The sequence below is a fragment of the Nyctereutes procyonoides genome, unplaced genomic scaffold (assembly GCF_905146905.1).
Source record: "Nyctereutes procyonoides isolate TBG_1078 unplaced genomic scaffold, NYPRO_anot_genome, whole genome shotgun sequence".
In the NCBI taxonomy this organism is placed as follows: Eukaryota; Metazoa; Chordata; class Mammalia; order Carnivora; family Canidae; genus Nyctereutes; species Nyctereutes procyonoides.
The window spans coordinates 60,766,486-60,788,386 of NW_026575121.1; the positions used below are offsets into that span (position 1 = coordinate 60,766,486).

The 21,901-nt window shown below is 47.0% G+C and overlaps 1 protein-coding gene across 1 annotated transcript in view; it reads right to left on the reverse strand.

Annotated features, from left to right (window-relative positions):
- Positions 1-863: 863 nt before the first annotated feature.
- The window catches only part of DCUN1D2 (defective in cullin neddylation 1 domain containing 2), a 29,416-nt gene continuing 8,378 nt past the window's right edge, over positions 864-21,901 (reverse strand). The window contains 4 exon segments of the mRNA XM_055335700.1: positions 864-2,820; positions 3,992-4,088; positions 5,738-5,820; positions 18,073-18,203. Of these exon segments, the coding sequence (XP_055191675.1) occupies positions 2,741-2,820; positions 3,992-4,088; positions 5,738-5,820; positions 18,073-18,203 (391 nt within the window). The 3' untranslated portion in view covers positions 864-2,740.

Consider the following 21,901-nt stretch of genomic DNA (forward strand, 5'->3'; position numbering starts at 1 on the left):
CACGCTTCCCCCTCGCCCCTGGGGCCTGGTCACTCATCAGACCAGAAGTGGAACCCGCTGCATCTGGATTTGAGAAGCACATTTGATAAAATAGCATTTTCTTTGGGTAATAACTAGATACTGAGGTGTGCTTGAGCATGAGAAGTGTTCAATCAGCGTCCGTTACTAAGGAGCCTCTGGCATGTTCCTCCAGCTAGCAGGGTCCTGCAGAGCCAGCCTGGACAGCCCTGGGGGGTGAGGCAGGACAGCCAGCCAGCCGCCCTTTGCAGTGGAAGAGGTCGTCCTGCAGAAACAGCTACAGTGCAGGGCGGAGGGGGTCTGCAGCTCATTTCTTCTGCTGGCTCCACACTGCCCAGCGGTGTTCACCGAGCCTGGATGTGTGCCTGCAGCCCCAGGCGCACCGCCCACCACGCAGCCTGGAGTCTGAGGGGCAGAGTGCTGCACTTAGACATGCGCGAGCTCAGGTGATGTGGCAACGTGCATACGTCTGCAAGATGGGCAGATGGGGCCGTGTCTGTTCCAGGAACTCTTGGCAGGCGCTCCATGAAGGCACAGGTAACATGTCTTTACTAAACTATTAGATTTGGGTGACCTGTGCATTCTTAATACATTTGCAGTTTGCATTTCAGTGTATTCTGGGATATAATTCCCATCAGTTCAAGGAAAGCCTCTAATTTTGACATGGAAACAACCACATTAGTTAGCACACCATGTGATGATGAAAAGGAGACTACTGGCCTGGCCATCTGTTGGGGGATGCTGCCTCTAAGCCGGGGCACAGGCCACATATGGGTGGGCTGCTTTCCTGTGGGTCCTGTGGCACCCAGCATTGGAGCACTGAGAACACAACTGGAAGGACACTATACCACACCAGAAAAAATAATTTATTTTAATGTTTCTGAAGCTCTCAGTACTTCCATAGCATGCATGCCTTAAATATGTGTAATAGCAAAAAAAGAAATCCACAGTTTTTTGAAGAGCCTTTGTCCAACCACTAGGATTGTGTCATCTACTGAAAAAACAAGCACATAGAACTTCCCCACCATAACGCTGAATATGAACAATGAGAAGGTGCTGCGGACCTCCAGAATTCGTGCAAGATTACCCAAGTTCCTCAGCCTCATCCAAGCAGAACACTTATGTAGCAAGAACCTGTGAAGCCTTGGAGGATGTTTAAAACTGTGGAGATTTATTATATAAGAATAAGTGCTCTTACAGCCACAGGCTCGCAGGCAGAGACACCCTCCCTCTTCCTCCACAGCCGTGGAGAAGCCAGGTGACTCTGTCATGCCCCTTGCTAGGCACCGCCCCAGCCCCGACTGTGGTGTCCAGGCCTCAAGCCCCCTCCTGGGCCCCACACAGCCTGCTGTCTCTGAAGTATACACAGTTCACACACAGCAAGGATGCAAACCCCCCTCCCTGGGCACAGACACTTCCTTAAATGCTGAACCACATCTCCAAAAAGTCAACTCAAGTACACATTTCAGGCACACTGTCCATTTACAGAAAGTCAGAGGGAACTACTTCTCTCCCACCAAGTGACCCCAATTCATTTGACTTGTCAGGTGGGTTGCAGGTGGGCAGGAGGCACACTTGTGATATGAAGATCTTTTCACATATGAGGTAGGGTCCACAGAGTGATGTTCAGAACACACAGTTTCTTCCAAAAGGAAATCAGGTGGCATCACAGGCCTTCCACCTTCGGATGGCATGTCAGGGCGTCCGTGCCTCACCGGATGTGCTTCTCTGGACAGCAAACACCGAAGAACCAGAGGGCACCATGACAAGCACGGGCTTCAGGTGGAAACAGGGGAGGTTTCCATGTGGGTGTTTTTGGGTGACGATGTGTGCTGTGGCTTTTGGATGTTCACAACCATGCACACGACCAAAGGGTGGGTGACAGGCCTCAAGGACCGCTAGAAAGGACCAACTCACTTGACTTTTAAATCTATAATTTGTTGCTTGTAAAAGAAATATTTTCATGGGAAAACGTCTTCTTAAATGTAATAAAATACATTTTTTTAAAAAAACACACTTTATAAAACTTATTAGGAAGCTCGTCCAAATGACATTGGAAGGAAAAGAGCCACCGATTTGTCAGCGGTTTACTGTGACATGTCCCTGGAGTCACACCCCGCATGTGCCATCACTGGGCAAACTGTGACACAGTGAGAGCTGTGCAGTGACTTTCATGGGAACATCCACAGGGAATTAAAATAAAAATAGACCTAATAAATCTAGATATTTGATAATTCAGAAAATACAAATCTTGAATTCTTGGCACCAAGTTTATAAAATGTTAGAATCCATGTCAGATCTTCTTTAGGGCACATGGTTACCAGCATAAAAATTATAACGTCCTGCCAAGGACACAAATCCCGTTTTTTAAGTGGAATTGCAAGCTAGCTCAGCAGGAGCTATGGTCCCTGCTGGTGTTCACCTGACATCATGAATTAAACAGCAGGCTCTGCCACTCTGCAAACAGGCTGAGTTACTTTTCACAAGTATAATAAAAACCATGCAGAAATCTTCTAAAGCAACAGCCACAGGGCCACCCCAGGCCTCCCAAAGCCACGTCTGCCGAGGCGCTCCTTCTGTGTCCAACTCAACCCTTTCTGTAGCAGGGAGAGGCCACGCCACGCCCTGGCCAGCTGATGACCACTCCCGGCCAGTGACGAGCCAAGCGTCCCCTTGCAGGAGGCACTTCCTCTCAGCATCTTAACGCATCTTAATTTTCTGCCTAGAAAGGGCTGTGCTTACTGCCCGTGACGACTGGTCGCGCATATTCTACGAAATCATCTATGAGAACAGGCCATGCTCCTACAGGAAAGCAAACACACAGACTTTTAAAAAATCAACAGTTTAGAGTAGTATTTTTATATTCAGAGAATTCTCAAGTCAATATTTGTATTTCAAGAACTCAAGTGAGTTTAAGTTTCACAGCCTGTTTTTCTGAAGGATTTGACCAGTGAAGCCCACTTCTCTTGCTTTAGCCAGACCTGGGTTCGAGTACTGGTGTGCTGTGCAGACTGCACTTGTGTGCTGTGTGGCCTCTAATGACAGGGCAGGTGGGGCTAGCTGGCCGCAAGGTCCCGTCCCCGTCCCAGGTGGTCAGGACCCTCTGGCCACACTGGGTGCCCTCCCCCCGCTCCAGCCCAGGCCACCCCCACACTTCCAAGTGGCCCCAACATCTCCGCTGGCCAGGCACACATGCTGTAAGCTGCCAGCTCTCTTTCTGCAGACCATGTCTTGCCACCCTATCTAAGGTCCCAAGAGCCAAATATCCCCCGTTCACTCACACACGTTTACGAAGTGCTTGCTCTGTGCCAGGTGCTAAGGCCACACACAGGCTTGCAGGCCAGGGCAGTGAGCACTGTGGCTCTGAGCCTTCGCTTGCCAGAGCAAAGACAAAGGAGGTGAGGATGTGCCCTGGAGGGTTGCCTCCACATTGGGCACTGAGGATCACAGGGCGGGTGGGCCGACTGTGCCTCTTCCCTAACATGGCACAGTGCCCACGGAGGCAGGCATACAAATGCTCCCTGCCCAGCGTCCTGAGATATCTGGGGGGAGGGACCACAACATAAGCAACTATGTTTACAAGGGAAGTACCACTGGAATCTTCAGGCTTATGTAACCTGACAGAACCACTAACCTGAGGCATCACACGGGATTATGTACCTGGGTGGCACCTTCCAGACAACTGTCTGGTTCTGCGGTTCAGCTGCCTGGCTCCCTGTACCACTACCTTTGAGCTGCTTTCAGTTTAGGGGCCTCTCCTCTTGATTTAAACTACTCTGAAGGCCTATTTTTCTTTCTTGTGGTTGACAGACATACTACAGTGGGTATAATTGTTACCACCATCACTCCCACTGCACCGAGGGGTGGGGCCCGGAGTCAGCAGGATGGTTGGCACGTCCTGTGCCCGGGGGTGGGGGTGCTGGCGCATGGCAGCAATTCTGGCCATCAGCTGAAGCATTAGGACTTCTCGTACCTTCTTCGTCATAGTTAGACATATCATCTGCAATCATATTTCCAAAATCTAGCAGAAGGTTCCAAGTGTCCCTTGGGATTGATCTTTTGTGATGCTCCTAATACATAAAAGAAAAAAACCCAGCAGACTTGAGAACCAGACGTGCTCCTCAGGAGTGCCAGCTGTCTAGCTGGCTCGGGACACAATGGACGCAGAACAGCACCTGTGCTCACACTCTGCTGTCAGTAACAATAAGGCTTCCAGGGAAATGTTAGGTGCTACCTACCACCAACGTGCAAAAATGGAAAGATAGACTTAAACAACCGAATAAACATTTAAAATGCAAAGATTATAATCTGTTTCAGTCAAACACCAGGCAGCCCTTTCAGTCTCGACCTAACCCCTGACTCAGACCCAGGGCAGGACCATAGCAAACTGCTCCTGGAGACCACTGATTCCCCTCTGTACTGGCAGTGCTTGCGGTGGGATGGGGGCAGTTGTCTACAACTGTGTCATTTGGTATTTGAGATTTACCAAACCTGCCGAGAACACCCACCCGTCTGTGGCTCACTTTCCCACTGCACAACCCCGCAGCCCAGGTGGGCACCACTCTCTCCTGCCCTCACCACCTAGCACAGTGCTCCCTCCTGAAGGGACCAGGCACCCCACTCAGGCCTGTCTGTGCATTTATCTCAAGCTACCCCAAACCATGTAGACTTCTACAGCTTTCTGCCCCTGGAATCTAGGCTCCACGTGTGGCAGGCTGACATCACAAAGGGATGTGCTAGTTTCACTGAGCTCTGGGGGCCTTCTCCTGTGGTGACAGTCTGACCTTCTACCCGCACTCCTGCATAGGGATCTTTGGTTGTTCCCCACATGCTGCTGTGACACTGCCCCATCTCTGGGCACCTATGCAGGTTCTCTGGGGGAACGTCTGCAAGTGGGGTCAACTAGCCACCAAACTAGGAAGTGGTGGAGCAGAGTGAATGTGATGCGCGGCTCTGAAGCTGCATCTTGGTTTTCCCACACTGCTTCCAGGAGGACCCCATGGGAAGATGGTCCTCAGCCAGGCCAGGGTCTGTGCAGTGAGAAGGCCTGCCCCCTCATACGCTCACAAAGGAACCCATACAGCACCACATGTCTACACCACGTGACTATTTATTCTGGAGCGAGGACCCTGTGCTCCACAGTCACACAGTGACACCTGTTTCCCTGATTTCCAGCTCAGCTGTGCCGCCCCAGTAAGAAGACCTGGCACCCCTCAAAGGCCTGCCTCCAACACAGACAGACTCTCTCATAAGGGGCCACCTAAGCCTTCCTTTTCCTTCTGAACACTGTAAAACACATTTAAAAATGTACCCAATTATCAACACACTAGGCACGGGGTTACAGTATCAATGTACAGGATGTGTGTTACTGGTGCTTTCTTTAGGAATTTCAAGTTCCCCCAAGAAAGCACAGAATGAGTTAGTTACAGCTTCTTAGAGAAGGTGGTAGAAAGATGACTGCCTAGGTCTGTGGGCACCTGAGACCTTAGCCTGGGGGTTCTGGGTGGCTCCCAAGCTGCTTCTGACACTGGCCTCGGGACCACCAGGCTAGAGCTCAGTGGCCGTGGCACCATGTATGATGGCAAGGCCACATGGTCACCATCCAGAACTCCCATGACCCAATATCCGGCCAGAATACCTTGGTCAGATAAGAGAGACAGCCATGTAACCTGCTGACCCCCTCACACTGCGTGCACACAGTAGGAAGCAGGACACTTACCAATAAGAAGGTGTTCCAAAGATCTAAAAACTTAAACCTTCCAGATAATACTAAATTCCAGTATGCAACGGCCATTTCTAAGTCTGGCAAAAAGAGAGAAAGGCCAGTTAGTAAATCCCAGTTTCTTTTTCCACTACAAACAAAAAGTGACCACTTTTTAGCACACCAATATCCACTTAATAAAACTCACAGTCCTACCCAAGTGTAGCATGAGGACTAACCCCTACCCATGTGTTCTTATAACTCTGGGGAAATCCCTTAAAAGGAGACCCATGTGTTTGTGGTTCAGACATGTCAATGATTACCCTCTAGTGAACAGTAGTTCCAAAACTCTCATTTTCATACACATCGGGCTTCCTTCAAACCTTACTGAACCAACCAGGATGCTATTTGTATACATCATTTATGTTTAGAAAGTGGGTCAATGGACTTTCTAAGTGATGAATACAAATTGAACACCCTGTCTCAAGAGGAAGGGCTGTAGTGCTCTCCAGGTGACCTGCTTTGCCACTGTAAGAGCGGGAAGAGTCAGAATGAGCACCATGGGGACTCCGCATGTCTCAAGGTGTAGTCAGGACAAGCACACCTAAGGAGAGACCCTCCCCTGATCTGAGCTCGCTGAAAATCTACACGGCACTAACCCGAGTCCACATTCTCTATCTTCCCTGACACAGACCTATGCTGCAAGGCTCAGGCTGAAGATGACATCTTAGCAAACAGGGCCACTGAGTCATAGGGCTGCATGAGAATACGAACCTAAGCCATAATTTTTGGAATACTGACTCATTCTCTGTTTACTGTAAGTTTAATGTTTCTTTCTTTCTGTATGTTTGACATTAACACGTATATTAAGCTGAGTTTTCTATTAAAATTGACAACCTATAATAGCCTGCTTTAATCTCAAGTGCTCACCACTTGTAGACAATAAAAAACAGTTACAATAAAATAATTTCCTAGTTATGTGTTTACATATATATGTCGAGATGGACTAATGCGAAAAACAAATACTTAAGGCAACAGATTCTTTTAAATGCAAAATATCCAACTAACCACTTCTTAGAAAATCTTCCTCTAAATCTTGGTTGGTTTGGACAAATGATTAAAGTAGCGCTACAGGGGCATCTGGTAGGCTCAGTAGGTAGAACATGCAATTCTTGATCCCAGGGTTGTCAGTGACAGTCCCATGTAGGCTACAAAGATTATTTAAATAAAACTTAAAAAAAAAAAAGTAGAGCTGTAATCTAAGATTTCCAGGAAAGAGCATTACTATACCTGCATAAGCAAAGTGAGTCATGAATAGCACCAACTTTCAGTAAAATGCCTATATTCTCCATATTTAAAGTCCATCACAGACTTTCTCAGCCTTAAGTACCGTGGAGGCTTAATGAGAAAGAGATGGCCAGGAAGTCTGTGGGACGGACAGGACGGGCCAGCTTGCTACCCCTCACCACCACCTGCAGTCTAACTCGGAAAGAAGCATCTTGTGTGGCTAAGCCTACATCCTTGGGACTTAGGAAGAACATTACCTGAGGTCTACTCTCAACTCAGCCTAAAGGTGACAAGTCCCACACTGAGGAAGCGGGGAGAACCTGGGGAGGAAAGAGGAATACAGTTGTATGGCAGACATGTAATCTAGGTACTTTGGGGTTAGTCTGGTCCTAGAAACCTTTCTTCAAAGTTCCTGAATCACATGTTTGTGACTAAAAACAAATGCATACCTTTTCCATATTGAATATTTTTCTATGTAAAAATGTTCAACACGGTCGTTATGGACAGAGCCATTTGCAAAATAACAGTAACAGTTACAGGGCACCTGGGTGGTTCAGTGGTTGAGCATCTACCTTCAGCTCAGTTTGTGATCCCAGGGTCCTGGGATCGAGTCCCACAACGGGCTCCCTGTGGGGAGCCTGCTTCTCCCTCTGCCTATGTCTCTGCCTCTCTCATGAATAAATAAAATATTTAAAAAACAACAGTTATAAACACCCCAAATGACAGAACTTAGACCAAGAACAATAGCTACCCGAGCAGCTACAGGAAGGCGATGACAGCTCTCTCTTCCAGTAACCTCTGAGAAGTCTTATCTCCTGAGGACGAAAATGTTTAGGGGAAGGTATTACTCGTTAAAACTTGTTTCTGATGCTCCATTTATAATTACATAATGAAGATGTCCCTCCTATCAAAAAAGGATTTGGGAGCAGATACAAAAATTAGCTAATTAACATGAAACTTTACTTCCTCGAAAGTCAAGATTTCTCAAAGCAACTGACTCCAGGCTCCAACCAGTATGAAACTACGCTATGCGTTTTACACTAGAATAGGAACTTTCATTCCCTTCCTCATCAGGGTGACCTCATTTAAGGACAGGCTAAAGAATAATCACACATAAAACAATACAATCCACATAATTCTAATATATACATGTAAGAGACACACTAACTTGAAGGAAATTAAGGAAAAAAACCTTTCTTTTCTTAACCCTTTTAACAGCTAGCCACGTTTCTAGGAACTATAGGAACACCTGAACCAATCCTTCAGGAGACAAAGCACGTAATACACTTTGGAAATTGTAAAATTAATTGTTCTGCTTTGGGTATGTGGTCATAAAATTATTATCTGGCTTTGTTGTTTTTTTTTTAAGCCTTCAAAAAATTTCTAAATGGAGGTAATCACACCACTTGAATAATCTGATTTCCTGAAGAAGCTGTTGCTTCCTGGTAGTTCTCTGCCCTCTCCTCGCAGCTGCTCAGGCCATCCCCCTCCCCCACAGGTGTCTCCCCCAACAGGTGTCTGTCCCTGTAGGTGTCCCCCCTCTCCCTGCTGGTGTCTGCAGATGCAGGCCCAAGACTCTCATCCCTTCTTAGGAGAGGGCCACAGGTGAGAGTCGGGGGCGCTCTCGGCAGATCCATCTAAACCACAGGCTACACATATTAGGCTTTTATCACAAACCTTCCAAAGTCCCTCCTTCCCTCACACTGAACCTCCTTGAAAAACTCACAGAGAAGGAAAATAGAGGCACTTAATTTAGACCCTAATTCACAACCTCCTGAAAATGCCTTGGAATTACAACTGCACTTGAAGGGGGCAACTTGCAGTGGAAGCTGGGAATAAGCAAGGCCCCATGCTGCTCCACTTCTGCTCTGCCCCCACCTTGACTCTTGCCCTCCTGAAGCTGGCGCACAGACCAGGAAACAGCTGCAAGCCACAGCTGGAACAGAAAAGCTGCAGGCTGAGCCCTGCCTAAATCCCAAAGGATCATGAGGTGTAAAAAAACGATGGTTGTCTGAAGCCACTAAGCTTTGAGGTACTTTGTGATAAAGTGGGCCTAGGGCACAGCTGGAGAACCTGCAAGCCTGGCAAGCTCACAGGTGATGCCAATTTGCTGGTCTGCAGACCTTGCTTTGCAAAGATCTAAGATAAAAAGTAACTTTGAAAGAAGTTCCTTATAACTTTTCCACTCCTGGCAATCGTTATAAGACAGAAATTCTTAAAAACAATACCTACACATGAAAGTTGAATGAAGTCTAAGTCTTCAATCATCTTCATTTGAACATCAAAAGGAAAGAATCCCATATGGTGCAAAATATCAATATATATAAGCAAACATTTCTAACAGAAGATTAATTATCTGAACTATACTGAAGATACTGAAGTTACAGAATATCACAGACAGAAAGGGTCACCTGCCCCAGTCACCATTTCTCAGTAAGGAATAACTGCTGTCATTTTGCAATTTGGATCAAACTGATGATCACTCTGAAGAATGAAGTAAAATAAGGATCTAAGAATTAAGCTACTCAAAATAAAGCATTACCTAAACTTTACTTTTGAAGTATAATAATTACACTCAGACCTGAATCAGCCAAGTTTTAGGAAAGCATGGAAGACACCATTTCTTGCTTAGGTGAGTGTTCCTTAGGGACAAACCAGGAAACAGAGAAGTTAAAAGACAAGCAGTATAAGAAGAAATAATACCACCCAGCAGAATGAGCAGCCTGTTAGCACCATGGCACCTGTCCTTGCCAAACGAGGGGGTCACTGAGGTCATCTTCTTACAGATGCCCAAAAACACAGAGAGAGCCCACTCACCCCCTTCCATGGCGTCCTTCTGTGGCCTGTGTGTTACCCTCTGGAAAAGTCTGGTAATGCTTTCTTGAGAACACTCCTGGAAATTACTGCGTAGGCAGGGCTTTCATTTCTAATGACTATTTTGCCTCAGTCTCTTACAAAGGAATAGAAAACAGAAAAGATGATAAAGCAAAAGTTTTAGCTGCTAAAGGAGAAAATCAGCTCATAAAAGAACAGCGTTGGGCACACCTATCAGGACTATCAAAAAAAAGGAAAAAAACACCCCATCAAAACCTCCAGAAAGTAATAAGTGCTGACAAGGATGTGGAGAAAGCCCATCCTGTGCTCCATTGGCAGAAACATCAGGGGGGCAGCGCCGTGGACACTATTATGGTAACTCCTTGGGAAATTGAGCCCAGATTTACTATACAACCCAGCAATTCCACATTCGGGTACAAGCCTAAGGAACCAAGAAGCAGGGGCTCAAGTCTGCTTGATGGGTGAAGAGCCATGTTTACAGCAGCACTGCTCACAATAGAGAAAAGGTGGAAACAACCCCAGTGCCCACTGAGGATGAATGTGTGAGCACAATGTGGTGTACACATCCCACACAAGGTGGAGTATTAGCCTTAGAAAGGAAGAGAGCTGACACAAGACAACCAGGATGAGCCCTGGGGTCTTTGTGCTAATGGAATAAATGAGTCACAAAAGGACTCCATCAATGTGAGTTCCCTGCAGGAGTCCAAGAGTATAGGAGGGTGGCACGGGGGTGGAGGGTGGTGTCACTGTTTGGTGGGGAGAGTCCAGTTCTCAAGGTGCAAATGTTCTGGAGACGGCTGGTGGTAGTGGTTGGACAACAGTAGGAATGCTGCTACTGCCACTAAGCTGCCCACTTTAAACAGTTAAAATGGTAAAGAAAAACGAAAAGGAAAAACAGTCCAGGGAAGAAGCCCCCAAGGGCTCCTGATGAAGATTTAGGATGAGTAGTTGTGTGCTGCAGCCCTCTTCCTGTCTGTCCCCCACCCCACCCTTCTGTTTTTAAGAGAGGGAGGGATGGGCAGGGGCAGAGGGAGAAGAGGGAGAGAGTCTTGAGCAGGCTCCACACCCAGCATGGAGCCGATGTGGGGCTCAATCCCAGGACCCTGAGGTCATGACCTGAGGAACCAAAATCCAGGGTGGGAGGCTCAACTGGCTGAGCCACCCACACACCCCTCCTTTCTGTCCCTTAAACAAGTGACTGATGATGATAAGGAAAACTCATGGGCATTTGGAAGGCTTCTGGAAAGGTAGCAGGAGAGCCAGCATAGGTTTAAATTTCTGTGAATCTTCACATAAAAACAGAAAAAGCACCTGGACCGCATAACCCAACCCAGAGGCAACATTTATAGTGCAGTCCAGGCCAGAGAAGAGGACCCACCGGCAGCCATGGGGTCTCTGACAGAGATGACACTGGGGCATCAGGGCAGCAGCAGGCACTCACCACAAAGCCAGGATGAGGAGAGGAAGACCCTGCACTGGGCCCTGGGAGGTGGGTGCAGGGACCCGCCCACCAGGCACCTCTTGAGTAGGGGCTCTGTACCTACAGGCAGTGGAGACAAAAGCAAGGAGAGCAATAGGCAGGACACACAACCTGCACATGTGTGCACGCAGGAACCCACAGACAGGCAAGTTCACGCACACACATGTGAATGCACACTGGTGCCCACAAGATTGAGCTCTATGAAGTTGAGAAAGCTGCCCTGAATCAGCCTCTTAGAAACCCAGGAAAAAGAATCTCATATAAAAATGAGCGAGCAAAAAGCATGCCAGTTTATCCTAAGAAAAAACTGCGGATTGCCACCCCAGGAAAGTGTGACCTCCCATTTCAAACAGGTGAAGAGATCAAGAAATGACAACACGTGGGACACAGCCCACACGACACAGAATCTCAGGAGGGAGAGAACCAGGCTCAGGAAGCAGAAATGGAAGACACTGTTTCTGAAACAGCGAAACTAAAAGGAGGACCAGGCTTGAGAGCAAGAGCTGGACAGGGAGGTCGTGCCCCAGGTAGACTGACAGGGAAGCGTGAAGGGCTCAGAGGAAGCCAGCCATCTACAGACCGATGGCCAATCAGGTGGAGGAAGAGGGGTGGCAGGCAGGATGGCAGCCCTTTTCCTAGAGGATGAAAGACCAGACGAGGATGTGCAGGAGGGCACGCCACCCCCAAAGGGCGCTGGTCCTGGACAGCTGGCACCCAGCGTTGTCAGCAACTGTCACTGGCCTTCCAGGAGGAAGAAAAACTGTTTTGGGGGCATCCAGGGCCGCACAGTCAGGTGACCCTCAGGGACTAGACCAGAGAGTGGGAGTACACACTTCAGATATTCAAAGAAAGGGATCCCTGGGTGGCGCAGCGGTTTGGTGCCTGCCTTTGGCCCAGGGCGCGATCCTGGAGACCCGGGATCGAGTCCCACATCAGGCTCCCGGTGCATGGAGCCTGCTTCTCCCTCTGCCTGTGTCTCTGCCTCTCTCTCTCTCTCTCTCTCTGTGACTATCATAAATAAATAAAAAAAAAATAAAAATAAAAAAACACAAAAAAACAGATATTCAAAGAAGGAAAAACTTGGGGTCAAGAGCTCACACCCAGGAGGACTGCTTGAGCCCACAGGGCCGGGGTCTCCCTTCATATCCCCGTCCAGTGGCACAGCCCCAGTGGCACCCAGATGGTGTGCCCAGCGTACACGCACCCCACTGTTCAGAAAGTGTGTAACCCTTAAAGGAAATCCTCAGTCTTTACACTGGTGGCAGAAGAAAGGAAATACAGCTGTCATACAGAAAACCTCAAGTTAAAAAAAACTCTGCAGTTCTAAATTTGTTTTTTTTTTTAAAGATTTTATTTATTTATTCATAGAAATGCAGAGAGAGAGAGAGAGAGAGAGGCAGAGACACAGGTAGAGGGAGAAGCAGGCTCCATGCAGGGAGCCTGACGTGGGACTCAATCCTGGGTCTCCAGGATTACGCCCTGGGCTGCAGGCGGCGCTAAACTGCTGCGCCACCGGGGCTGCCCCTGCAGTCCTAAATTTGAATGAGAAGCACTGGCGTGACGCTGTGTTTCCTGAAGAATCTAGAAAGGGGGGCCAAATCAGTATTTAGGAGCACTGCTCCCAACTGGTCTTAAGTACAAGAAACCAGGGCTCCCTGTAGAAACAGCCAACCTCAGGTCCAGGGCAGTACACCTGCATGACGAGCCTCAAGCAGCCTGTCCTCACAGACAAGGAGACCACAGCTACACACTCCGGGTCACATCAAAAGGATGCTGGTGCCAACCTGCAGAGGCTCCCCCGCCACAGGAGGAATCATTACCTCTGAGCTTCAGAGAGGGCTGGAATTTGCAGTCAATTGAAACCTGCTCTGTACATTCACAATGATATAAAAAGCAAACAAACAAACAAACACAACACTAGTAGGTCCTTTCCAAAGGACGCCAGGGAAACTGTTATCCTGACACCGGATAAAGGCATAGAACCACGCACGTACCCTGCCTTCCCTTGATGAACTGCACTGATGGGTAGGGAAGCATCTCCTTGTGAGATTATTCCACAGGATAACGGAAAGGGATGACACAGTTAGAGCGTCACCACAGTGAGCTAATGAATGCAGGCAGTGAGCTGCAGAAGCAGCAGCTAGCATCTCAAACAGATGATGGCCAGCAGCAAGGTCTGATCCAAGACAGCCCTTGCCACCCACAGTCTCTCTGAAGGCTGGAAGGCGAGTCTGTGCCGGCCCGGACACCCTGAGGCGCATGCCACCAAGGGCAGTTCAGCGGCTCTGGGTGCCAGCACCATGGTGCATTGGACCTGCCACCTATGGGGTGTCATGGAGCTAACATTTTACACATTTTTCTTAGTTGTCCTAACATAATTAAAATAAAAAAAAAACAAAACACATGTATTGTTAAACCAGAGGCTGGCAGTCCAAACCCTGCTAGCCCAGATGGCACGGCGGGTAATTTATGAACAGACCTGGGACCCCCTGCCCTCCCACATGCCTGTCCCTCCTTCTCAGGTGGCCCCTCTGAGGGCCACTGCACATCTTAGAAGCTGCCCCTACACACCACACTGCCTCCCCTGGCAGCCACCTAATCCCTGCCATGGTGGAAATGGCAGTCAAGATGGAATTCCTCCCAATATACAAAGTCTGTACTATTGACAACGGAGCTGCAATGTATCAGACAAAAGTAAAGCTGAGGTGGAAAGTGTGGTCAGGTAGCCAGGTCCACAGAGGGTGAAGAGCTATTTCCCGCTGGGTGCAAGGCAGGCAGGAGAGGAGATGAACTTACCTACTACGTCATAGCAAGAGCAAAATTCATGGGGTGATGTCATCAAGACACCACCACACACCAGGCAAGATGACACTCCAACAGTGACTCTGACCTTGACCAAAGTCACACTATTTCCTACCTAAGGTGACCCTCTATCCTTTTAATCTGGCTTAAGGCTGTATGACCGCCAGGTGACACGTCCTCAGGGCATACTGGCAGATGAGAAAGCAAGAAAGCTTTTCCTATTCAACTCAGCAGCCAACAACAGGGTGCAACCACAACATGACCACAGGAAGCAACACCACCTGACGTATCACCATGGTTTTGGTCAATGTTTGTTGCTTTATTTATTCATTTATTTATTTATTTTTTATCTGTTATTTATTTATTTATTTATTCATTTATTTATTTATTTATTTATTTTAGTCACAGAGAGAGAGACACGCAGAGACACAGGCAGAGGGAGAAGCAGGCTCGCACCGGGAGCCCGACGTGGAACTCGATCCCGGGTCTCCAGGATCGCACCCTGGGCCAAAGGCAGGCGCCAAACCGCTGCGCCACCCAGGAATCCCCAATGTTTGTTGCTTTTAAAAAATGCTTTTAAAAAAGTGTGCAGAAATAAAACTGTGACAATTTTAGGAATTTTAAAATTATGAAATATTTTGCTCCCACAACACACAAGTGTAGCATGAAGCAAGTAAATTGAGACCAAATAAAATAAACTATAAAATGTGGGTAAAGTGGCAAGTACTTGGCTCAGAGCCTGTATAAACACTCAGAGCCGGAGTGTCCTGAGAATGCACAGCCCACAAGAGAACAGGCCAGAGGAGCACGGACATGGGGCAGCGTTGAGGCAGGAGCAGCCAGGAGGGGACAGAAGGAGCCAAGGCACACCTGGTCCTCTGTGGCTTCCTATATCCAGGTCCATGGCGAGAAGCAGCTGCTCCCCCAGCTCCCACCCTGGCTAGGCAGCTCACCAGGAGGTGTGAACACATGGTACAGGAGAGAATGGGCTTCACACCAGCTGTCACGCCCATCTGCAGACCTCTGACACCCTTTCCATGCCTCGGCCTATTTCCCTGTTTATAAAATGTAGGCTAGGTGGTGTCTTGGGGCTCAGTTGGGTAAGGTCTGACTGACTAGGTTTGGCTCAGATCATGATCGCAGGGTCATGGGATTGAGCCCCACATCCACACTGGATGCCCATAAATAAACTGATTTAAAAATATGGGCAAAAAAAATAATAATAATAAATAAAAAAAAATGTGGGCAAGGCCATGTGTGGGCAGATGAACACACCTGCCTGCCATAGCACAGGTGCTTAATCAATGCTAGATTCTACCTTTCTTTCTAGCCACAAGGTAAAAGATAAAAGAGGCCACCCACAAGCCAGAACCACACTGACCAGGGACGCTGGGCTTGCATCTGGGCATCTAGGTGGCAGGGAAGATGTGGGGTGGGGTATGGCCGGGGACTAGGGTGCTGTAAGTGCTGGAATTTTCCCAGGAACAAAGCACTATGAGCACATCTCTTCACTCTGCACTCACATTGGAATCTTCTGAAATCCGAATACAGCCAGCGCCCTGCTGCCAGTCCCTCCTGGCATCACTCTGGTGTGGCCCTGCAAACTCTTCTCCAGGAGAGGCAACACCCAGGGAGGAGTCATAGCCTGACTGGCCCAAAACACCTGGGGCAGCTCAGGGTCAGTCCAGGAGTGGCTCAGGGTCGACCCAGGGTCAGCTCAGAGTCAGCCCAGGGTCAACTCAGGGCCAGTTCTCAGGGTCAGCTCAAGGCCAGTGCCCCAGTAGCCCCTGCTCCTCCTTCCCTCAGTTGTTTTCTCTGCACAGGCTCCACAAGGGGTGGAGGCTCCCCTCTCCACAAGGGATGGCGAACACATAAAACCCAGCAAGCCTGGGGTTCACTCGCTCTTCTCATTGCTCATGTTGTTGTGCCCAGTGGCTGTGGACTCCCCTCTCCTTGCAGTCTGTACCTGGTTAGATGGGATCCTTCACCAATGGCAGGCCAGATGGGAAAGCCATGGTTTAATGCATAGACGTGTTACCATCTCTGTCATACGGTTCCACGGATGCTCTCTGGCCTCAGCTCTCGGACCCACAATAAGGTAGTAAACGTGCAGAGCATTTGATGACAGCAACAGCTCGCTGCTGTGCCTTCACACACTGGCTGCTCACCCACTTCCCCCAGCAGGAAAAATTTATCCCCAACCTTCCCGGTGGCTCTGCCACTCCCACTGTCCCAGGTCTTAGCAGACCCATCCAGTAAGTTCCTGATCCAGACTCACGGAAAGGCCTTTCTCAGCTTCCAGGGTGGCAGGTACATAATCTGTGAGGTGGCACCCAAGGCGAGAAACCTGTTCACAAGGCCAACTAGCCTGGAGACAAGGGAAATCTGATGGGAGATTCGTCATAGTGCAAGGCACCAACAGTAAAAATGAGCAACCATAACACTGGAGAAGAACAAGTAAAAAGAAGAAAAAAATCCCTGCCATGGAAAAAGGATAGTGCTTATGACGAGACAGCTGCCACCTCCTGCTGTGGGACAGAGGAGCCCAGCGACCCCACCCTCAGGCTCTGGGATAGAAGGGCCTGTCCCCTCAATCTACAACCTGCATTCAATATGTTGACAACAGGAGAAGGAAAGGAATAATGTCAGAGACAGAGGGATGAGAATGGTCACTGCTCACACACTCCTGTGAACATGCATGAGCAAAATCAGGTCCTGAAATCAACTGTCTGCAGTGGATTTTTCTATCTCTGGATTTTCAAGCCCTTTTTGGTTTCCTACCTAAATTTGGTTACTTTATAATATTCCTTTTTTTGTGTAAAAACTCCTTCAAAACATTTTTTCTGGGATCCCTGGGTGGCGCAGCGGTTTAGCGCCTGCCTTTAGCCCAGGGCGCGATCCTGGAGACCCAGGATCAAATCCCACGTCAGGCTCCCGGTGCATGGGGCCTGCTTCTCCCTCTGCCTATGTCTCTGCCTCTCTCTCAATGTGTGTGACTATCATAAATAAATAAAAAAACAAACATTTTTTCTAATATATCTGTTTAGTCCCTATTTAAAGACCATGTAAGTCCCTCATCCAAACTTGTAAGACCTTTTACTGAACTAACCATATCTATTACTTTAAAGAGAAATAAATTATATAGTACTTAGAAAGAAAAATAAATGAAAATAAACAGAATAAAACCCTCAAAGAAACCAAAACTCAAACTGAAAATCTAAGTTAGGAATCTTCCAAATGTACTGTATATAGTAATAAACAAGTTATAGCAAAATCATACAATTCTGAAAGAAGTACTAAAATGTGATCCAAGGCACATCAGAATTGTTTTCAAGTAAGTTAACTTGAATGTCCAGACCAAGACAGCATCAATGTCGCCTGGCTGGCCCCAATAATACCATCTGCCGGCTCACACATCTGGCTGATACAAATGCTCTCTCAATACTAATTGTCGACTTCTCTAACCCACAAGTCAATTGGATATTCAATATGACGGAACACAAAGCATTTGCAAATTAGTTTGCATTTTGAAATTTAAATATTTAAACCCAGGATCCCTGGGTGGTGCAGTGGTTTGGCGCCTGCCTTTGGCCCAGGGCTCGATCCTGGAGACCCGGGATCGAATCCCACATTGGGCTCCCGGGGCATGGAGCTTGCTTCTCCCTCTGCCTATGTCTCTGCCTCTCTCTCTCTCTCTCTCTATCATAAATAAATAAAAATTTAAAAAAAAATTTAAACCCAGAACTGCAGAGTGCTTTGAGGTTGAAGTACCAAGTGCATGGTGGAGCCAGATGGCCTGCGTGCACACAGTGCAACCATGGAGAGAATACACCAAAGGAACAACAGTAATACTGTAGCAGCAGGACCGGGACCTGGCTGGTCATACCCACTCAAGAAGATACGACCTCAAGAAGATACGGCTTCTTTCGAATGTGGATTTTACACTCACCTAAACCCTTCTGCCCGGGGTTCTTAGCGAAGGTAAAGGTAAACTGATAAAAATCCTTAAACTTCACTGTGTCCTTCAGTTCCTGCTCTAATCTTGGCAGAAGGGCTCTCAGCTTCTCCGTGCTGTCACACCTGCAAATGAGAGACAGTGCTGTGGAGGTGGGAGACGTCCCGTGCCCCCCAGCGCCTTGGCCCCCTGGTGCCTGCTGCAGATGCCTGCTGGCTGCAGCACCCTGAGGCTTGTCCCAGTCCCCGGGAGGTCAGAGGCAGGAGGCAGACTGCTTGTGGGCCCCCTTCTGTGGCTGGAAGGACTCCATCGTTCCAGAACTGACTGTGATGATGACAGCTGCACAGCTCTGTGAAGACACCAAAACCACTGACTGTAGACTAAGTGGGTGAACTCTATGGTATATGACTCATATCTTAAAAAAGAGGAAAAGGAAAAAATATTAAAAGGAAAAAACAAAATCCAAAGTTGCCTGCCTTCCTCTGTATGAGCTGGAATATAGATGCAGTTTCACCCACACACAGGCCAGGGCCCTGGGATGATGGATGGGCAAATCAGAAAGACTCCAACTCCTCTGTGACCTTGGGGAGCCAAGCCACTCTGCCAGCCCACAAGCTCCTGATCTTGGACTCACTTCCTTACAGCAGGCTAGAGTAAAAAAAAACCAAGTATGATAAAACATAACTCCATTGCTTTAAAATTGGGTTTTCTGGGTTGGGGAAGGGGGAAATAGGTTGAGGGGATTGAGTACACTTATCATAATGAGCACTGAGTCATGTAGGAGTTGCTGATTCACTATGTGGTACACCTGGAACTGACATAACACTACATTACTTATACTGGAATTGAAAAAGTAATTAAAAAGAAGTAAATAGAAAAATTGGATTTTCCTTCAAAAGGTCAACAGCCTTTGAGAATATTAAAAAGCCTTGGTGCGCCTGGGTGGCTCCATCAGTGAAGCGTCTGCCTGGCTCAGGTCATGATCCTGGGGTCCTGGGGTTGAGCTCCATATCAGGCTCCCTGCTCAGGTGGGGAGAGTGGGAGGCTGCTTCTCCCTCCCCCTTGCTTATGCTCTCTCCCACATGCACTCCCACTTCCAAATATTTTTTTAAAATTTTAAAAATTAAAAAAGAATATTAAGATTTTAAAGCAGAAATCTAGAATAGTGAAACCCTAAAATTGTCTTTTTAATTTTGACTACCCAGCAAGGAAAAGGATAACAGCCATGCTTCACTGATGAATGCACTCCGTCAGCAGGGCTTAGAGAGGGCAGAACACCTGTGTCAGCACCCATGAGCCCAGGAGGCACAGGTGTACAGCTCTGGGGACCCATAGCAAGGGTGGTGGGGCAGCACCTGGGGCATGGCAGCGCTGTCCCATCCTGGCTTCTTCCCTGTGGGGCCACCATGTGCTCTGCTGTGTGCTTGCATCCCCCCACTCCTTGAAGGTCAGCTACCTGGTCTCTGAACTTGATAAATAGGAACTCGTGGTATTGTGTGCTCCCCATTCTGTCCCACCAGTCTATTTTTCTCTGTAGTAGTGCCACATAGTCTTAAATACTGCAGCTTGAAAAGTAGAGAGTAAATCTTCCCATCTTGTTCTTTAGGAACTGCTGGCTATTCTTGACTGCATTTTCATATAAATTTTAAATCCATTTGTCAAGGGGCACCTGGGTGACTCAGGGGTTGAGCGCCTGCCTTTGGCTCAGGTCATGATCCTGGGGTCCTGGATCTTTTTAAAAAAAAGATATAATAATAATAATAATAATAATAATAATAATAATAAAGATATATAATAAATATATTTATTTATTTATTCATGAGAGTCATAGAGGGAGAGGCAGACACAAAGGCAGAGGGAGAAGCAGGCTCTTTGCAGGAAGCCTGATACAGGACTTGATCCCTGGACCAGGATTACACCCTGAGCTGAAGGCAGATGTTCAACCGCTGAGCCACCCAGGCGTCCCAATAAATACATATCTTAAAAAAAAAATCTATTTGTCAAATTACACATACAAATACACATAACACTACTTATTGCGGTTTTGATTCATATCACACTGAGAGTATAGATATATTTAGGGATAAAATACTGACTGTCCCAACCTATGAATGAGGTTTATATCTCTATTTATTCAGGTATCCTGCCTCTCAGTGAGTTGTTTTCTCTATGGGGAGGTAGTACACACCTTTAATTAGATTTATCCTAGGTGTTTTGTAGTTTTGATATTACTGAAAATGACATTTTTAAAATTCACTTTGCTTTGTTGTATTGTTGCATTCAGTGTTCTAAAATAAGATTGATTTTTGTTTGATCTTGGGTCCTGCAGTTTAGCTAAACTCACTTATTGATTCAAATATTTTATCTGTGGATCAGACCAGCTAACACCTCCTGTTCAATGCTGAATAAAAGCAGGCTTTCGTGTGGCAGTTAAGTATATTTCCACAGGATTTGGCAGGAAAAGGGGGGTGGTCAGTTTGAGGATTTTTTTTTTGAGGTATTTTTTTTTTTTTAAGATTTTATTTATTCGGGGGATCCCTGGGTGGCGCAGCGGTTTGGCGCTTGCCTTTGGCCCAGGGCGCGATCCTGGAGACTCGGGATCGAATCCCACGTCCGGCTCCCGGTGCATGGAGCCTGCTTCTCCCTCTGCCTGTGTCTCTGCCTCTCTCTCTCTCTCACTGTGTGACTATTATAAATAAATTTTAAAAAATTAAAAAAAAAAAAAAGATTTTATTTATTCATGAGAGACACACAGAGAGAGGCAGAGACATAGGCAGAGGGAGAAGCAGGCTCCCCACCAGGAGCCTGATGTAGGACCCAATCCTGAACTTCAGGATCATGCCATGAGCTGAAGGCAGATACTCAACCACTGAACCACACAAGTGTCCCGAGGATCCTGGTAGTCTTGGTTTGTGCTAAATTCCCTTTAAAAAAAAAAAAATGAATGGAATGGAATTTTATCAAACTCATTTTATATACTGCGATAATCCCTTTTCTATTGTTACGGTGATAAATTATGTTGATTGGACTTTGTAATGTTAAACAAACCTCAGAATCCTGGACAATAACAAACTTTGTCATGATAAATTATCCTGGTTTTTGGTTGACTTGTTTTGGAGGCTGGGTATAGTTTGCTGATAATTTCTCTAAGATTTCTGCATCTTATGCATCTTTTGATTCTTATGAGAGTATCCAATAAATTTCCACTCTCAAAATATCCTTTTGTGCTCACTTCAGCAGCATACATACTAAAATATCCTTTCCAGGTTTTGTTATCCGGTTGTGTTGGCCTCAAAACAAATTACAAAGTGTTTCTTCCTGTACAATTCTCTAAAGAGGTCATGCCAAATTAGTGTTATTCCCTTCATTAAATGTTTTGTAGGATGTGCTGGTGCACCAATCCTGGTCAATTGTTTTCTTTTTGAAAAGAAATATTTTTAGATCACAGCTTCAAATTTTCTAAGAGTTATTATGTGTCCATTTCAGTAAATTGTATTTTTTTTTTTTTTTAGTAAACTGTATTTTTAAGACAATTCCTCTCTTGCATCGTTTTCACATTTACTAGCATAAAGTTGTTGGTAATATATTCTTATCTTTCGGGGCAACTGAGTGGTTCAATGGGTTAAGCATCTCTTCAGCTTAGGTCGTGATGCAAGGGTCTTGCTCATCGGGGAGCCTGCTTCTCCCTCTCCCTCTGCTTCTGCCCCCAACTCGTGCTTGCCCCCTCTTTCATATAAACAAAAAATACATATTTGTTTCTTTTAACGTCTATAGGGTCTATAGTGATGTCTCCCTTTTCATCCCATATTGGTTGTTACTTTTA